Consider the following 19,482-nt stretch of genomic DNA (forward strand, 5'->3'; position numbering starts at 1 on the left):
GATGGATTACTTGACATTTTGATAGACTTGACCTATGCAAATATCTGGGCATATAACATTTTGTGGGAAATTGTTCTTTGAACACCATTCAGCTTCTTCTAAATATTTCTATACTTGCTCTGAGATGTTTTATAAGTTCCGCTCAATTTGCATTTCCACATCATTGGCATATATGGCATTTTCTTATGTTTTATAATCTCTTCTATATCTGTCATTAAATCCTTTTTTTCATTCATTTTACTCTATATTTCTGCTTTCTCATTTTTTTCTTGGTCAGAACAACAAAGTATTTACTTATTTATATTTCAAAAAACACATCTCGGTTTTGTTTATTAATACCACTTTTATTTGTGTGTTTTGATTTTTCACTTTCTAATACATGAATATTTCTTTTGGTTTTATTAATGCTTTGCTCCTATATTTTGGGTGTTTTTTTTTCCATTTCTAGGTTTTTAAATTTAATGCTTGGTGTATTCATTTTCTATCATTCTTTTTACTAGAATCCATGAGAGCTATGAATTTTCATCTACATATAGCTTTGACTGCACTCCACAGTTTAAATATATGTAATTTTATTTCCATAGTATTTCCTATGCCTTGAATTTTAGTTTTCTAACTAAAGAGATCTCTGTAAGAGTTCATTTTTCAGGAGTTTAGGCTCCTGGTGTTGTTACTTGTTATTCACTCATTGATAGTTTTACTGTGTTACGGTTAGTAAATGTGTCCTCTACATTTTTGATCTTTTGGAGTGAATGTTCCCTTTTTATGGTATTGACCATTTTATTTAAATGCCATGAACATTTTCTCTGTTTTGGTAAGTAGAAAACCCATAGGTATTTCTTATAAATCAAACTTTTGGCAATTTTATTTCTGTCTACTTACTATCTATTGATGTGCCATTATTGGTGAGCTATGATGGTCTCCCATCATAATTCTGATGTTTCTAACTTGGAAATTTGAACAAACTTAACTGCATCCATTTGAATTCTACTTGATTCATTAAAAGTTAATGACTGGTAAGTCCTAGTCCTTTAGATCACTATTTACCAACCTAAAATAAGTCTTATTTGATGACTTCTATGTCACATTCAGTATGCTTGTTGAAGGAATGTTAGTTTAATTAGCATGAGGCCTTAGAAAACAAACAGATAAATATAAAATCCACAGATATTTTGAGCTTGTTATTTTAATACACTTAATGAAACCATTTCCTGAGCATTTAAAAAAATCAGGTAGTGTACATCCAACTCTGATCCTCCTCTGACATTTCCCCATATTCTAAGCTGCATTCTTAAGGCCACTATTTAACAGCCACTTCTCTCCATTCCCTGAATCAAAGCTGATGACTGTCCTTTAGTGCGGTGACTGCAAGCCCTAAAACATTGCCTTTTATATAAAGGCATATGCTATATGACCTTTGTTTTGTGAGTCTGTCCAATTTAACTTCCCAGTTCCCATGTCCTGAGGCACTGGAAAGACAGCTGGATTCAGTTATTGACAAGTAAGACAATGTAAAAATTAAAAGATCAAAAAATCAATGTAATGGAAAAGAGCTGTGATTTTAATCTTTATTGGCCTGCAGAGTGGAACCTCTCAAACTGAACCTCTGGGGATTAGATTTTCCCCCCAGAGAAGCCTACTGTAATCCACACACAAATGGCCTGTAAAGCAGTGTGGAGTTACAGTCAATGGATGTTTCTTAAAAAGCATTGGGAGTAGGCAGTTGTGGGAAATCAAATGAGAGACACAATAGTGTACAGGCTTCTAAAGAATCATTAAATATTTGTTCAAGCCATGGTTAAAAAAACCTAAAATTTCACCATTCTGAAGAGTCTAAAATATGTATTTCAAGGAATGCAGAATAGCTGGTGGAAAGCAACTTGATAAAATGTTAGTTAATAAAACTAGATTAGACAAAGGTTTAAACAGTGTAAACAATGAAGTTGAATTCAGCCAAATGTCTCTCCAGTCAAAGGATCAAAGGAAACAGTATCTGAACAGAGTTGCATTTAAATGCACTGAATGTGAGAGCATTTGTGTCACAAAATTAGACAGTTCACCCATGAAGCCTAATAAAGAGAGGAGACCAGAAAATAAACATCAATGCCTTGTGCCTGTGAAAGATGCCACAGAAAAACAAAGTATGTTGGAGTTTAAATTATGTCCGGATGGACTGATTAAGAATACAGATTCTGATGACAGCCGGAAAGATCTGCAGCCATGTCCTAGCAAGGAGCAAGCCCCTGTGCAAGTTTCAGGAATAAAAAGTACAAAAGAAGACTGGTTAAGAGGTGTAACTGAGGAGAAAAGGATGCCAGAAGCCAACCAAGAAATAGATAATGTTTTGGCTAATGCAAGACTCTCCAAGAGAAGCTTCAGTGCAGATGGATTTGAAACACTACAAAATCCAGTAAAAGATTCAAAAGCAATGTTTCAAACCTTCAAAAAGATGTATATGGAAAAGAGAAGCAGAAGCCTTGGTAGCAGTCCTTTAAAATAATTTTGAGGCTTGTTTTTTTGGATGGTTCTATAAGGGCACCAGAAAGTTTCCATCCACCATTTTCTGTTCAGAATGTTTTGCTGGAAATACTCAGAATTGTCATGAAAAATCTCTTAGAATTTGGTTACTACTTAAGTTATTTATCAATGAAATTAATTAAAATGGCTTGAGAACCTTGCTGTGGGTACCAGACAAGAAATAGATGGTATTTGTTAGCAAAACCATAAGGTATTGAATTTTGACATTATTGAACCAAGTTTTACCATTGATTATTTTGAAATGCTAACTATCGATCTTGAGGGAAGACTGTTCTCAGTTAAGGACTTGTTTATTTTAGCTTGGACTGTAAATATATTTTTATTTCTAAATCCTGTTAGCAAAACTTATTTTTCAAAAATGCTCACTGTGAATGTCAAAGTATATTCTTAAGTATTTTATACCTAATTGTAAACTTCGTTAGAAGTCTTGTTTTGTACTTGTTAAGCTGAACATAATTTTTGGATAATGTTTAAACTTTACTTTTCATATTTGAAATAAACATTTATTTAAAAAAAAGCATTTGGAAAGAAAAAAGAAACACTTTGGGGGATTTTGTAGCTCTCTTTGTAGACTCTGAAATAAATTCCATAACATGATGAGTTTTACCTCCCTCAAAATTAAAGTAATACACACAAAGCATTTTAAAAGCCCCAGAAGAAGGGTGACCTATAAATTTGGTATATTACAGTGACATTAAACCTGAAGTAGCAGTCATGGTGGAACAGATTAAAGAAGAGCAAACAACAGTGTTCTCATTCCTTCTGAAATAATTTGGGGAAGCATTTAGAGCCAGCCCAGCCATGCCATCAATGGACATTCATATTATGTGAAAAAATCACAACTGAAAATATGTTGAACCTGAGATTTTTCAGTGTCAAGTGTTAAAAGCAGTTTAAATGTGGTCCCTCATTTGTACTCTTTCTTTGTTTCCGCAGTTTTTCTGATAGGAAGTGAACATATTGGCAAGAACAAGCGATAGGCTATAGGATTTAAGCAATCGTGTTCTCTAAGCTCACGGCCTAGTTAAGAGTTTCATACAGAGCTTATTTACAGTATGGTTATCCTAAATTAAAAATAAATGATAATCATATTACATGTCTAGCAATAAAGAAGACCATGATTTTAGTTCGTGCCAGGATGCTACAGTCACATCCTACAGCAAAATTTTCTGCAGAATTTATTATTAGTTGTGCCAACAGCAGCTGTACTAATAATTTGAGATAACTCCCACTGTGGTTAAAAAAAAAGAATCAATGATAGATAGCAAAATCATTTTCATGCTTGGATTTCCTTGCCTAATATATTATAACAGTTTTATACACATGGTTGAAGCATTTATTTTGACAATGGGGCTATAAAAAGTAATTTCAATCCATAAAGGCCATAAACACATGTCACTTGCAACCCTGGATGCACACCAGACTCATGTGTAGAGATACTTTAGGCATCACCCCTGAAGATTCTGATTTAGTCAGTCAGGGAACAGGGCAGTATGTCTTCAAAAGTTCCCCAGTTGAGGGGCACCTGGGTGGCTCAGTTGGTTGAGCAGCCAACTTTGGGTCAGGTCATGATCTTGCTGCTCATGGGTTCTGTGCTGACAGTTCAGAGCCTGGAGCCTGCTTCAGATTCTGGGTGTCCTTCTCTCTCTCTGCCTTCCCCAACTCGTACTCTCTCAAAAATAAGTAAACATAAAAAAAATAAGTTCCTCAATTGATTCTGATGCATAGCTGGAACTGAGAATCATTTTCCCAAACCCTTCAAGGTGGAAGGAACCTTAGTTTCAACCATTTCTCACCCTCCCTGATTTCTAGTAACTTCTTCAGTCAACTGTCCTGGATGTCTCCATCGGATTTTCCATATATACTCAAACTTAACGCATTTAAAATTAATCTCAGTTTTTTCGCATAAAACATACTCAACTTCTTGTAGTAAACAGTAAGTCACGTGACCATCCTCCCAGGCACTTATGCCAAAACTTGGAAAATCCCTATCAGTGTACAGATTATTTTTACCTCTGAAATATGTTTTATATCAATCCCCTCTTCTCCAACTCCATTGCCTTAAAACAGTCCTTCAATACTTTTGCCTGGATAAATACTAATAGTGTAATACTACGTCTGATGTTTTTTCCAAAATCTCCCAGCTTTGAATCTCCTATTGCTTGACTGTACCACTATACTATACCTACCCATCCCTGTCACAGACATCTATATTCCTCAGGCCATTTCCCCAGTTTGCCCCATTCCTGGCTTGTTGTCACTCTCCCCAACACTACTTTTGTCTGAACTTGTGGTTAATTCAATATTTCCAAAACCACGGTCTTTCTGTTCTTGCCCCTATCTCCTTCCATGACTTTTCCTTCAGCCTACCGTAGGGTCTCATTCCACAATCATATCCCAGACCTGGTTAATAACAAAAACTACAGCCCCTCCTCTTCACTGTGCTCCCAATAATCATCCCACACCAGAGGACCCATAATCCTCTAAATCTCCCATCCTTTCCTGCCTCTACATGTCCACACTCCCCTCCTTACTCAGATGAGAGTTCAGAGTTGATCGTCCCAATTCCTCCATTCTGTACACTCTCAACTCTTTTACCACTCTCTCATTGTCATATATCAGCACAATCTTGCTTAAACGTAACTCCTGTTTCTTCATGCCTGCACAAATACAAGTGCACGTGGTGGGGAAAATGGTCATGCTTATGGTGGTGGATATCACTTCAAATTCATGGTCACTAACTTCAAGTGGGCCCGTAACATCTCCCGGCAAGTACATGGTACTTCCCTGATCCATTTACTCTCCCATCTTCTGGACTATCATTTACACCTCTCCTGTTTTCAAATCTGCATAACCTCTTACACCATCCTAACTCCCAGCTGATAAACTTGCTGCTTCCTTTTTCACTAAGAATGGAAGAGCAATCAGAAGACAAACTTCTGTATGATCTCCAAACCATATCTGCCCACCAGGACTCCTGACTCCCTAACACTGAATGAACTGCTGAAAAACCCACCTACTCAAGCACATCACTCAGGTAATTCAATCCCGTATATCATTTCATTTCTGTTTTTAAATTGAAGTATAATTAGCATATACTGTTACAATAGTTTTAGGTGTGCAATATAATGATTCCACAATTCTCTATGTTACTCTGTGCTCATCATGATAAGTGTACTCTTGATCCTTTTTACCTATTTAACCCATCCCCCTACCCATTTCCCCTGTGGTAACCATCACTTTGTTCTCTATATTTAAGACTGTTTTTTCTTTCTTTTTTCTTCGTTAATGTGTTTTTTTCTCCTCAAATTCCACATATGAATGAAATCATATGGTATTTGTCTTTCTCTGACTGACTTATTTCACTTAGCATTATACCCTCTAGATCCATCCATGTTGCAAATGGTAAGATTTAATTCCTTTTTATTGCTGAGTAATATTTCAGTGTGTGTGTGCGTGTGTGTGTCTATGCCTTCTTTATCCATTAATCTATGGATGGATACTTGGGGTGCTTCCATATCTTGGCTATTGTAAATAAATCTGCAATAAACATAAGGGTGCATATATCTTTTTGAACTAAGTAGTTTTGTTTTCTTTGGGTAAATACCAAGCACTGGAATTATGGATCATATAGTAATTCTGATTATAAGTTTTTGAGGAACCTCCATACTGTTTTCCAGAATGGCTACACCAGTTTGTATTCCTACCAGCAGTGTACGAAGGTTCCTTTTTCTCCACATCATCATCAACACTTGTTGTTTCTTACCTTATTGATTTTATCCATTCTGACAGGTGTAAGGTGATATTTCATTGTGCTTTTGATTTGCATTTCCCTGATGATGGGTGATGCAGTACCTTTTCATGTGTTTGTTGGCCATCTGTATGTCTTCTTTGGAAAAATGTCCATTCAGGTCCTCTGCTCATTTTAATCAGATTATGGTGGATTTTTTCAGTTTTATTTTGTTTGGTATTTTGGCGTTGGGTTGCAAAAGTTCTTCTTCATCTACTTTGTATATATCAAAATATGAGTCAATATCAAAATCAGATATATCAAATGCAAATATCTTCTCCCATTTAGTAGGCTGCATTTTTGTTTTGTTGATGGTTTCCTTCACGATGCAGAAATCTTTTATTTTGTTAGAGTCCTAATAGATTATTTCTGCTTTTGTTTCCCTTGCCTGAGGACACATCTTCTGCATCATCTTTAACTTCTCTCTAGCAAACAAATATGTATCATTTTCTCCTTTCTTTAAAAACCATCTTACATCTTATTTTCTCCTCCTTTTTCTTTCACAATAAAACTCAAAAATGTAGGGTATGTTCTCCAACTTTTCTCATTCTTGAAAAGACTGTAGTCAGACTTTGACGAACTCCACTTGCCCACAACTCCTTCAGAATCCCTCAGTTCAAGGTCATCAATGAAACTCCATACTGTTAAATGCAACCAGTGCTTGGTTCTCATCGTACTTGACCTATCAGCTGCATTTCACATAAAGGATCACTCCTTCCTTACAGGAATACTTTCTGCACTTCCAGGTCACCAGACTCCTGATTTTTCTCCCATTGTATTTGCTGGTCCTTTTCAGTCTCTTTTGTTGGTTCCTGTTCATCTTCCTAACCTCTAACTAGTTGTCTACTTCCTTGGTAAGCTCATCTAATGTCTTAGCTTGACATTTAAGCTCTGTGATGGCTTCTAAATGTATATCCTGCAAGCTAGACTTCTTCCTTGAGCACCTACGAAGGATTTCTCAATACTCACTCAAGAATACTGCTCCAGTGGCTCAGTCAGTTAAGCATCTGACTCTTGATTTCAGCTCTGGTCAAGATCTCACAGTTCATGGAATCGACCCCTGAGTCTGGTTCTCTGGTTTGTTTGTTCTCTCTCTCTCTCTCTCTCTCCTGCCCCTCGCCCACTCACACACATGCTCTCTCTCAAAATAAATGAATAAACTTAAGAAAAGAATACTGCTCCAACAATTCTCCTGCTTTGTCCTACATCATGTATTTTTGTTCTCTACTAGATCATTTCCATCACATTAATTTAGAACAAAAACAAAAAACCCTTGATCTTGCTTTCCTCACCAACTACTACTTTTGCCAGTCAATTCCTCTTAAGGCCATTCCAATCAGGCTCTTATTGGAGCCTCCTCTCCACCAAAACTGTTTGTCAACCTTATTTCTAATGACCCCTATATTACTATATATGGTGGGCATTCTACTTAACCTAATGACAGCACTGACATGACTTGGATCCCCTCCTCGTTGATACACCTTTTCCTTGACTTTTCATTTTGGCTTTCAGGTCAACACTCTCAGACTTTCTGGTCCCTCTTTATTAGTCTTCTTTGGGTGGTTCCTCAACTTCTCTCCATCCTTAGTGTTGGAGGCCTCCAGAACTGGTGGTCCTCTTTTCTCCTGTCTTCCTAGATCATTTCAGCCAGAGTCATTTTAAATATCATCTCTATACCTACAATTCTCATGTTTATATCTCCAGTCTAGCTATCTTTTCCCAACTCCAGGCTCCTATATTCAACTTCCTAATCTGTAGCCTCACTTGACTCACTAATTAGCATTTCCAACTTAATACATCCAAAACTGAGCCCTTAATCATTCCCCTCAAATTTACTTCTCCTACAACTCTACTCCCTTGCTCAGGCCAAAATCTTGGAAGCCATTCAGATTCCTCTTGTCTTTCATACCGACACCCATCCATTGGTAACTCCTGTCAGCTCTACCTGGAATCTGACTACTTGTCACCACCTCCACGGCCATCACTCTGGACCAAGTCACCATTATCTCTCACATAAATTATTATAGCAGTCACATAACTGTTTTCCCTGACTCCACCCTTACTCTTCTACAGCCTGATCAGAGTAATCCTTCCTATTCCTAAGTCAGATACAATCATTGCTCTGTTTAAAACTTTTTGATGACTTCCCATCTTACTCTGAGTAAAAGTCATATTCACTACAATGGCTCATAGGGCCCTATGATCATCCTGCTATCACTTTCCAGCCTACATGTCTCTCTCTTGCCCTGGGCTAATACCTGGCATGTGCCTGATTCAGAAGCTTTAAATCTGGCTGGAATGCTCTTCCCCTGACACGTGCATGCCTTGTTCCTGTCACATCCTTCTGATCTTTACTCATACATCAGCTTCTCACTGATGCCATTTCAGTCCCCATACCTATTCTCTTTCCATGTTTTATTTTTCTCCTTAGCACTCATTACCATCTAACATACCATGCAATTAGCTATCTTATTTATGTATTATCATTTTCCCCTCAACAACATGTAAGTGCCCGGAGGGAAAGCTTTTCATTTTGTTTGGTTCCCTATTATGTATACAATACTGTATCTAGATATCTAGCTATGTACTGTGCCTAGACAGAGCCTTGCACATAGGGGATACTCAGTAATCATTTGATGAGTAAGTACATGGCATCTCCAATCATAATCTCTCCAATCAACCTTCATCCTGTCTCCAGAGGGATATAATTAGGAGATAAATCTACTCACCTTAATTTTCAGCTTAAAATTTTTCAGTAAGTCTGCAGTGTTATAGCTGATTCAAACGGATATGTCTTCAGTAGTCAGGCATATCCTATAAATATGATGAGTAAAGTTTATGTGTGTGGGGAGGGGGAAGGGAAGATAAGAAAAGTGGAGGGTGTATGTCCACCTAAGAGCATTCAATTCAAAATATATATTGTTTAATGTTTATTTATTTTTGAGAGAGAAAGAGACAAGAGCGCAAAAGACGGAGAAGGAGAAAGAGAGAGGCAGACACAGAATCCAAAGCAGGCTCTGGGCTCCGAGCTGTCAGCGCAGAGCCTGATGTGGGCCTGAACTCCCGAACTGCAAGATCGTGACCTGAACCAAAGTTGGACATTTAACCGACTGAGCCACCCAGGTGCCACCAATTCAATTATTTTAACAAACTGTGTCCAGTACTTGGCAGCCCCTGTATGCAGAATAAAGACCATCTCTGCAGCATGGCTTGGTAGGCACTAGACAGGCCTGCCATACTTACCCTCTCCTGGGCCCTATAACATTAGAGAAAACAACTGTGTGGTTGCAATGCAACTGAACACGTTGCTTTTCCATTATTAAGTAAGTAGGCAAGGAAGCAAGACGTCACTGTTGGCATAGTCTGAAATGATATCTGGAGCCCAGATGTTTGAACCAGATGACTAAATTTGTTAAAGGCAGTTTGTACAATTATGTGAAGTAATTATATCTGGGTTTCAGGGTCACATGATTAGGGATCTAAAATAGGGGATCTCTCATTCAGTGATTCCAATCTATCAAGACCTTACCTTGGACAAGAAAAGTATCATCACCACCAACTTAGAGATGGGCACTCACAGAACCTCGCCATCCTAGTCTCCTGGAATACTTTGCTGAGAATGAGTCCTTTGGACCCATCATAGTAAATTATATTTCTTTTAAGCTTTCTGCATCAGAGTATTCCAGCCCAAGTCCTCAGTGGGACTTTGACAATGGCATACAATATGACCAGTGTTTACTAGAACAGTCCCAATACATACTCGACTTATTATTATTACCAAAGATCCATTTCCTCCTGATGTAGGACCTTTATAAATTCCTAGAATGTCCTTCCCACATATTCCAGGCAAAGTGCTCTGCCCAAGAATTAACCTCTCTAGGAATCCTCTGCAGATCCACTCAAGCCTCTGCACTGTTTCCCGTATATCTCTCTTCCTGTCTTCATTTTATTAATTGCAATTATTGTTTTATCTCAAAGACATAGAGGCAGTAACCATGTCTAATGTATCTTTGAATTACTGATGCCTAACTTAGTACCTGGCAATTACGAGGCACTTCAATGTTTTCTTAATTTAACTTAATCACAATTAGAAAAGAGTGATCTGGTCAGTGTAGCTAGAGTAAAGGCTTCATAATTGCTGGGAGGGGAGGAAGAGTTGAAAAGAGGGAGAGAAAACATACAGAAAAAGGGATCCAAGTTGTATCACAATAATTTTTTTCATATTTCACATAAATAAAGGCAGCACATAGAATAGGAAAGAATGTTACAATGTGTTGATTTTTTTCTTTACCTTTATGGGCAGAAAGTGAGAAACTCTAAATTCTCAACATTGTTCAATTAAAGCTCAACTCCTTCCCCCCAAAAAGAATATTACAGTGAATCCCAATTTTTAATGCACCCTTAAAAATTTTAAAGGCAGTCTAGTGTAATGATTGATGGCAGTCAGATAAGGAGAGCTCACTCACTGAACAGTGAACTAATCCTTCTGTGAGCTGATCTGACAGAATATTTATATTCTAACGAATGCAAATTAGTAGGATAAACATTACAATTCTCAAAAAATAAACTGCCACATGATAGAGATTAAACAGAAAATTCACGTAAGAAATAAAAGTAGGTTTAAAATATTAAAAATATTCAATCTCACCAACACCAACAAAAAAGTACAAATTGAAACAACAACTAGGTAACCACTTAAAACCTGTTAAATTAGCAGGTTTTTCTTCACATTATTACTACCTAATGCTAGTGGATTTGCTGTTGCTATGTAGCAGGGATGGTTGGCATAGACCTTGTGAAAATAATGGAAAACCTTACTAAAGTGGAGTCAGGAGGTTTTGGAAGGGGAGCTCCCATGACCTAACACTGCAGACCCAACAGGAAGAAATGGACTTGACCTTGCACACGGATACTACTTTACTATCCCAGCTGGGGAAGACATGCTTTCCTATCCCCCACCACTCCATGGCTCAGCCAATGAGAAGCTACCAGTTTACTCCAGTGGACTTTTAGTTTGTAACAGCTTTCCCAACTTCTCCCTTTTCTCCAAAAAAAGTGTACCTTTCTTCTCCAGACTTCCCATGGTTTTGTCACAGGTTGTTAGTCCCACATAGCAATTCTTTCCTGAATAGTCCATCTTTTGCTGGTAAAATAACTGGGAGATTTTATTTTTGAGGTTGACAATTTACAGGAAAACAATCTGAACTCCTGTTGATAATTTATCATTAAGAAATTTTCCACTTCTTCCTCTTCAAGGAGGTAGCCAAGCGGGTCAGTGGCAGCAGTCTGGTGGCAGATAAAGACATGCAGATCTTTGCGAAGACTCTGACAGGCAAGACCATCATCCATGAGGTTGAGCCCAGTGAGGCCATTGAGAATGTTGAAGCCAAATTCCAAGATAAGGAGGACATCCCACCTGACCAGCAGCATCTGATTTTTGTGGGCAAACAGCTGGAAAATGGCCGCACTCTCTCAGAGCACAATATCAGAAAGAGTCTGGCCTGCACTTGCAGCTTCAGCTATGGGATGGCATCATCAAGTCTTCCCACCACCAACTGGCCCAGGAATATAACCACAAGAGTTGCATTCTGCAGAAGTCCCCTGCCATGGACTGCCGTAAGAAGTGCAGCCACCCCAACAGCCTGCACCCCAAGTGGAAGGTCTGATGAGGCCTCTCCACCAGCTCTTCTTTTGTTGTCAGGGTGACCTCCTGCCGAAGCCCCAAGGCCCTGGGGCTTCAAAATAGTTTCCTTTGCATTGGCTGGGCAGTAAACAAGAAAAGACATCTTCCCAAAGGGAGTAGGATAGTATAGATACAAAATAGTGTGTATACTAATGAAAACCCAGAAATGCCAAAAAGCATGGTTAAGTGAAAAGATTTACCTACTCTTTGGAATATATACAGTCATCATACAAATTGTACAATAATGACTGTTCATCATGGACAAAATACAATAATAATAACGGTTAGTATTTATTGAACATTTACTATGTGCCAGATACCATGGTAAGTATTTCACATGCGTTGTGAGATAGGTACTAAAATAGGGTTTCCAAATTTAGCAAATAAAAATATAAGATGCCCAGTTCAATTTGAATTTCAGATAAATGACAGGTATTTATCTGAGTCTATCCCATACAATATTACCCATTATTTATCTGAAATTCAAATTGAACTGGGCATGCTATATTTTATCTGGATACTGGCAACCCATTTTACTGATGAGGAAACTAAGACACAGAGATCACCTAGGGACATACAAGCAGTGATAAACACTAAGCATACCAAAAAAAGGAGAATGGAAACCTTTGTCTGTGAGTGACTATAAATGCCTAAAACATATGCATGCCCAGGGATCACAGCTGAGAAGCAGCATGCACAGATGACACCACTACCACCAAAATCTATGGAGCACTTAGTCTGGGCTCGGTGCTGCAGCAACCTTCCACTCCCGTTTTAAGACATGAACAAAGTGAAGAGCTAAATATTTTGCTCAAAGTCATAAAGGTATTAAGAGCAGGATCTGATTCTGACTCTAAAGGTCTTTCTTTATTTCACTTTGTCATCTTGATTTCCTGGGTGAGTTTTACTTTCCCCTTCAGGTGCAATTCCATCAATATTGATATAAAAGTTTTTGTGTGATAAAATACATGCACAAGGACACATGAATATTTCAAGGAGATCTGCAAAACCTAGTCATTAAGGGTTTGCTTTGGTTTAAAGCCATTCCTAGAACTAACCCCAACAAAACACTGAAAAGAAAATAATCGTGATGCACATTATGGCTTAAATTGTGATTTCATGTAGAAAGTAGAAAAGTATACTCCATACTTATCCATTTAAAAGTGAGATTGCTCTCCCACTAATGCCTCTCACTGAGCTCTTCAGCAAGTAAACTTGTTAGGTCCTTCAAGTAACTCAGTCAAGAAGACATTATGAATTTTTTTAGGTCAATCATACAGGAAAGCACATGTGCACACACAAACACAAAAGTGCTGATATGCTTTCACCGTAAAAGCAATGCCTGTGCTCTATATAGAACAGGGAATTTTAGGTGTTTTCCCTTAGGTGTCGGCTTAATTTCTCCTTGAGAGGTTAGCCCACATCAAAAAGTTTGTACTTTTGATTGTTTATTCTGAAAGAGGCAGCTGGCCACAGGGCTGCCTGTGATGCCTTTACCACAGTTTGCTTTTGTTTTTCCCTCTTGATAATTACCTCATGACTAAACCACTCACTGGTCCATGCAGAAGAATCCCACAGAGATGAAAACACACTTGTTTAAATAAAATATTTATGAAGAAGCCCTCAAATGTCACTGAAGCAAATGCAAATTATCTTCACATATTGTGCAACCAATATGCCACCCATTCCTTAGAAGACTCTCTATTTCCTGATTGCAATTAACATTAATTTTTAAAAATTAATCCCATTGTGCATCATCAACCCAAAGTCTATTCATAAAACTCTAGTGCTCTAAGGTTAACTCTCTTTTGACTATCTTTGAAATTTTTAATAAGACTGATATTTAATCTTGCTGATTATTTTGAACTTTTCCCTTAGAAACTATATTTAATTATTATATGTTCATCTTCTAATAAATGATTTCAGTCTAATTCAGTACAAGGTGACATTAGTGAGGGTTCCATATTCTGGCCTTTTAATGAAATACTATTTGGACACAATTTTCTCAATATTTCTTCATTCTACCTCCCCCCCAAGTTGGGTGAACATAATGCATCTCATTAGATTTTTATAGAAACCTCAAAATAAAAATTTGAGGCAATATTATAAAAAGAAAATAAGAATCAGTAGATGTGTGTGGTAACCGGCAACAACGACCCTGACTTTCGATACCATCTTTCCTAATTCTTCAGAAAAGAAATAGGAGCTGAGCAGATTAGTTGGTTTCAACCTGTGCTTGATGGTCTCAACAGTCGTCCTCCACTTGGCTACACTTTAGAATCAACAGAGGCACTTAAAAAATATACTGATAATAGGCCCCACCCCCCAAGACTCAGATTTAATTTGTCTAGAGTAAAGCTCAGTCGTTGGTAGCTCGTTTTATTTGTTTGCTCCCTAAATTTTGTTAACGTGAAGCCAAAGTTGAAAACCATTTGTCTAGAAAAAGCCTTCCCTAAGGAGGTTAATGTCCACTTGAAAAGAGGACTCACTAGCAATAAGCCATAAGGCTCTCCTTCACACCCTGACCAGCAAATGAAGGAAAATCTCCCGAAATACAAAGCTGGAATGTCAATGTAAAACCAGTATCCTGAACAAAAAGGATGCATAACCCCAAAACTAAGCTGAATCTTTACAACTGCACAGAATTTAACCCACAATTAGAGATTAAATCCTTTAGAGAAGAATACAATAGACAACGTAGATCTGAAGGGGGCTCTTATGAAAAAGACCTAAGAAATTTTCATTGACAGTAACTCTCAGATTCTTAGTATATGTGATGTATTTACCTAAGAAGCTACTTTGACTTAGACTCAACCCTTTCCCAATGGAACTCATGGTCTTGGTTCTAGTTTAGCTCTGAGCTTCAGTTTATTCATATACACCAACCTCTTTTAGCCATGCTTCTCAAACTCCAATGTGCCTATAAATCATCTGAGAATCGTGTTTATACACAGACTCATGTGCAGGTCTGGGTGGGGCCTGAGAGTCTGCGTTTCTAATAAGCTCCCAGATGCTGCTGATGCTGCTGGTCCATAGATGAACACTTGGAACAGCAAGGTCTTAGAAGACGTCAGGAGAAATAAATGAAATGACCTACATAAAGAGTTTGTCACGGACGCAGTTGGCACTCTAAAGAAAAGACTTGCAAGGAAAATAATAAAAGGTGGTTAAAGCCTAGAAATTACATGACCCAATCCTCGCTTCTTGTCCAGATGTGGAAACAGGAGGTTAAGAAAAAAACTAAAATCTCTACCTCCTTACAGCCAAAGGAAAAAAAACCAAATGTTTTGAACTGGGGGAAAAAGAAAAGTGCAACCAAGGTCCATGAGTGGAAGTTCAATAGAACTCCTCATTCCATACCAGGAAAAATCTTCTAATAATAAACGCTGTCCTACAATCAGTTGGCCCTCTTGAGGAGAGAGCATGAAGTGTCCAGTTACAAAATGTGAGCATAGACCAGTTGATGATAAAAAACACATCTATGTCTCAGGTGACTGTTGACCTGAGACACACCACACACTTAACATGTGCAAAAAACTATTTGTTTAATAATACAGGACCCTCATTTCCTTCCCCCTCCACCTCTCTGAAGTAAATGGAGTTAACTGAGGTCAAAAAGCCTTGGAGTCTTCTTTAACTCCACTTCTCCCACCTGCACATCCGTCCCATCCACAAATCCCAGCACTGCTACCTTCAAATGTGCCCACAACCCAGTTACTTCTCAACACCTCAGTGACAGCAACGCTGGCTCAGCCACTCCCCCCTCTGTCTGTGTCACTACAACAGCCTCCAGGTAAGGTTCTCTGTCTCTGCCCTGGATCTTCAACAGCATTTTCTCAGCAAAGAGCCCGAGTGCTGCCACTTCTTTGCTCAACCCCTTCCTTCTCATTCAGAGCAAAATCCAAAGTCCTTCTGCTGGTTGACAAGACCCTACACGATCTTCTCCCTCCGGCCCTCAACCACAACCACATTTCCCATCATTCTCAATCTTTCTCTCTCTTCAGCCACCCTTAAACTCACTGTTCTTTGAATCACATCAAGGACGCCCTTATCTTAGGACCTTTGTACTTGCTCTTCCCTCTGCTGTGAAGGCTGCACTCTGGGATTTGCAAGTTTATGTCCCACATCGCCAATATATGAAACAACATAAAGACACTTAACAGAAGGATTCTAACTGCTCTCTATAGGAAAAAAATGTTCACACTCAGCTTAAAGATCAGCACTTTACTTTCACAGCTGGTACAGACGAAAGGTTGGGCAAGGCATTCCAGATCCAAATGTGACTCAGCTTTACTTTTTAACACTGCACTTTCATCAAATCCTCTCTTAACAGCAAGTCAGGGCAGGCTAGGTGCTGTACTTCCACATCGGAGCACCCCAACTACCTCGGCAGGGAATAGCCCTTCTGGATGGCCACTGATCTGTGACCCAGGCTTAGTCCATCTCTAAAAATAATGAACGAATATCCCAGATGCAGTGTCCCTCTGCATAATTCCCCAGAGGGACCGATACCTGTTTTCTTCTTCTAAAACCAAAGTTCCCGGTTGAGCTTGAGAAAAATCTACCTACCACTGAGTAGGCATGGATGGACAATGGACAGAGAAACCTGGCACATCGGACTCAGTTGAGTCCCTTTGCAGAAAAGGAAGTCATCCATTTACGGAGAGACTTTGCCGGGGACCCGTGCCCCAGGGCCAGTGTGTATGCTTACTCTGGTCCGCGCTCGATAATCGCAAGGGCACCACGCGCAGTGTTGTGCCCTGCAGTTACTCCAGCCAGCTCTTAGGGCTCCAAATGAAAGCCACTCTTGGTTCGGACCATCAAACAGCTTCAGAGCGATGGAGATAAATGCATCTAATATAAGAATTTAAATGGGCAAGGAGAGGAAGAGGGAAGTGAAGAGAGACTCTGGCCTGAGCTGAAGGGTCCAGGGAGAGAGGATGCACCCTGCATGCGGGCTGTGGCCTCAGTTCCTCTCACCCCATGCTCACAGCGCCCTACTCCGGCCTCACGAGCAGCTACTTCCAGCTCAAACCAAGGATCCAGAGTGGCATGGGCAACCTAAAAACCACCGCGCCCTAGTTAGGAAGGCACCATAGCACTTTTAGAAACTCGAGGAATAGCAAGGCAATCTCTTAACTGTGGCTTCTTGTTGGCCAAGTTATCAGATTTGTTTCTTACAAGGAGCTTTTTTTTTTTTTTTTTTCTGTGACTCTTCTTCAAGGGCGGCCCAGTGCAGGGTCAAGCAAAGCCCAAGGACATGGGATCCAGCTTCTGTATTAAAAGAAGCAGAGGTATAAAATCATCCAAAAAGATGTGGAGTGTTAAACACAGACTCAGCAAGAGGCCTCGCCCATCTTCTCTTATGAAGCCAAAGGGGACGACTTACGTGGGATAACAATGGGAATTCGTGGCACAGTCACAGGCAAGTGGGACACTTCAACACTAACACGTGCTCCGGGGGAAGCATGCTAAATAATTTTCTTTTTCCCATGGCTTAAGAAGAGAACTTTCCCCACTTAGGACATCATCTAGGGCTCCCAGTTCACGAAACAAGCAGCTCTCACTGGTATCTGTGGTCTGTGCAGCACATCACAGCCAGCAGAGAGCCACACAAAGGCTGGGCATTGAACCTCCAGGGAGATCATTTGGGATCAACAGTATTTCTTGACTTAATTCTGCACTTTGAAATAACACATTAGTGATTACCTGATAAACTTAGTGTAACCACAGGCAACGGGGAACAATAATCTTTCTTTTCCCATAGAAAAATAGACTCTGAGTAGGGAAAATCTGATATAAACTTTTGGCAGATGATTTCTCTTCACCCCACCGACCCATTTTGAATATACTATCATGGAAATGCTATGTAAGTCAGGCTCACTGTGTATCTCTTTATAAAGCAAATAATTTCTCTAGTTTATCCTTTGTGCAAGTAGATTTTTATATAATAGATTGACTTAAAATGAGGTAAATTTGTACTGGATAATTTGCAAGCAATAGCTCATTTCCAATATTTATACACAGGAACATCGGGAGAAAGGCCATTTTCTCATCCCATCTTTAACGCATACTTTTTGTGTATTTAGTCAAGGGAATATTCGAGAAGATGACTTCTCCAGGTAAGAAGAATCTCAAGGAAACGTTTGGACTATGTCTTCCAGTAAGCAGTAGTGGATGAAATGTGGGAGACCCAGGGCCCTCAGGGAAAGCAAATGGCTCCACTAAAAGTCCTTCTTCCAACCTTAATTGGTCAAATGCCAAACTAAAGGAACTTTCCAAAGTTAGGAGCTGTGCAACTTTCACTAGGGATAACTGCAGGTGCCCCAGCCGTGACCAGCAAGCCCACCTCCGACCCGTTTGTGGCCGGCGGCGGCAGCTGGTGGCGCCGGGCGCCCAGGCCCAGGCCACCTCCACGCCAAACGACCCGCCGGGAACGGTCTCAGGCCGGGCTGCCCAGGACCCGGAGCTCCCCGCAGCCGGCCCCGCGCCAGACCCCGCCCCGCCCTTCCCATCCCAGACCGGGGAAGGGAAATGGGCGCTCCGGAGACAGGGTGGGAAGCGCCCAGTGGGATTCAGCCGCAGCCGGGGCCGTCCCCAACTCGCAACTTCCCAGAGTTTCCTCCGGTCTTGTCCCCCTTCCCACGGCGGAGAAGCGGCCGCGGCCTCCCCTCGGCCGGAGCGCAGAGCCCAGGAAGTGGAGCGCGGAGCCCAGAGCTCGGGAGCCGCCCCCCGGAGCGAAGGCGACCGGAGCGCAGGTGGCGGGCGTGGTCCCTCCAACCCTGCCCCAGTCCCCCCAGACTCGGCCTCCGCGCGGCAGTCTCCACCCGGGTCCCCGCCAGGGTCCAGAATCAGGCCACGGCGAGCCGCTTCCTGATTCCCCTCTAGGTCGGCGGCCACCCTCCCCCCTTTCCTCCGGTCCGCGTCGCTCATCTGCCTCAGGCCCCTGCGCGGCCCCAACTCCCAGCACTGGGCCCTCCGGTCGCGCCCAGCAGCGGCGGCGGCACTTACCTGGGTCGCGAAGCCGGGGTCTGGTGCGGTCCCGCAGGTGGTAGATGAAATCCTGGCAGCTGTCGTGCTCCAGGGCCCCACGGGCACAGAGCTCGGCCAGCAGCTGCAGCGCCTGGTGACAGAGCGCGTCCCTGGCCCCGGGCATCGCCCCCCCGCATCCTCGGACCCAGCCGGGCAGGCGGGCGCGGGAGACAACCCTCCGCCTGCCAGCTCAGAGCCGCCGCCTCCGGGCGGTCCGCGCTCGCCGTCAGGGAGCCGCGGAGAAACGGCCCGAGCCCCAGCCCCGGCTGGCCCGGCCTCCCACCGGTTGCATGCAGCTCTTCGGCTGCCGGTCGGTCGGGCTTTCTCTCTCTCCCGCCCGTCCGCTCCGTCCCTCCCTCCTTCCCCCGGCACCGAGGGGAGGTGGCGCCGCACAGCCCCGCGCGCCTCTCTCCCGGCGCCCCGCCCGCCACTCGCGGCC

At 41.2% G+C, this 19,482-nt stretch overlaps 1 protein-coding gene and 1 pseudogene across 3 annotated transcripts in view; one reads left to right on the plus strand and one right to left on the minus strand.

Moving 5' to 3' along the window:
- SYT9 (synaptotagmin 9) overlaps positions 1-19,354 on the minus strand; it is a 188,041-nt gene extending 168,687 nt beyond the window's left edge. For all 3 annotated transcript variants that reach the window (XM_029915010.1, XM_029915009.1, XM_029915011.1), the window contains exon 1: positions 19,023-19,354. In XM_029915010.1, coding sequence (XP_029770870.1) covers positions 19,023-19,167 — 145 coding nt within the window. In that variant the 5' untranslated portion in view covers positions 19,168-19,354. The remainder of the gene's footprint in view (positions 1-19,022) is intronic.
- Positions 11,627-11,994, plus strand: LOC115272009 (annotated as a pseudogene).
- Positions 19,355-19,482: the final 128 nt, after the last annotated feature.

This window comes from Suricata suricatta, chromosome 11, assembly GCF_006229205.1.
Source record: "Suricata suricatta isolate VVHF042 chromosome 11, meerkat_22Aug2017_6uvM2_HiC, whole genome shotgun sequence".
NCBI classification, from domain to species: domain Eukaryota; kingdom Metazoa; phylum Chordata; class Mammalia; order Carnivora; family Herpestidae; genus Suricata; species Suricata suricatta.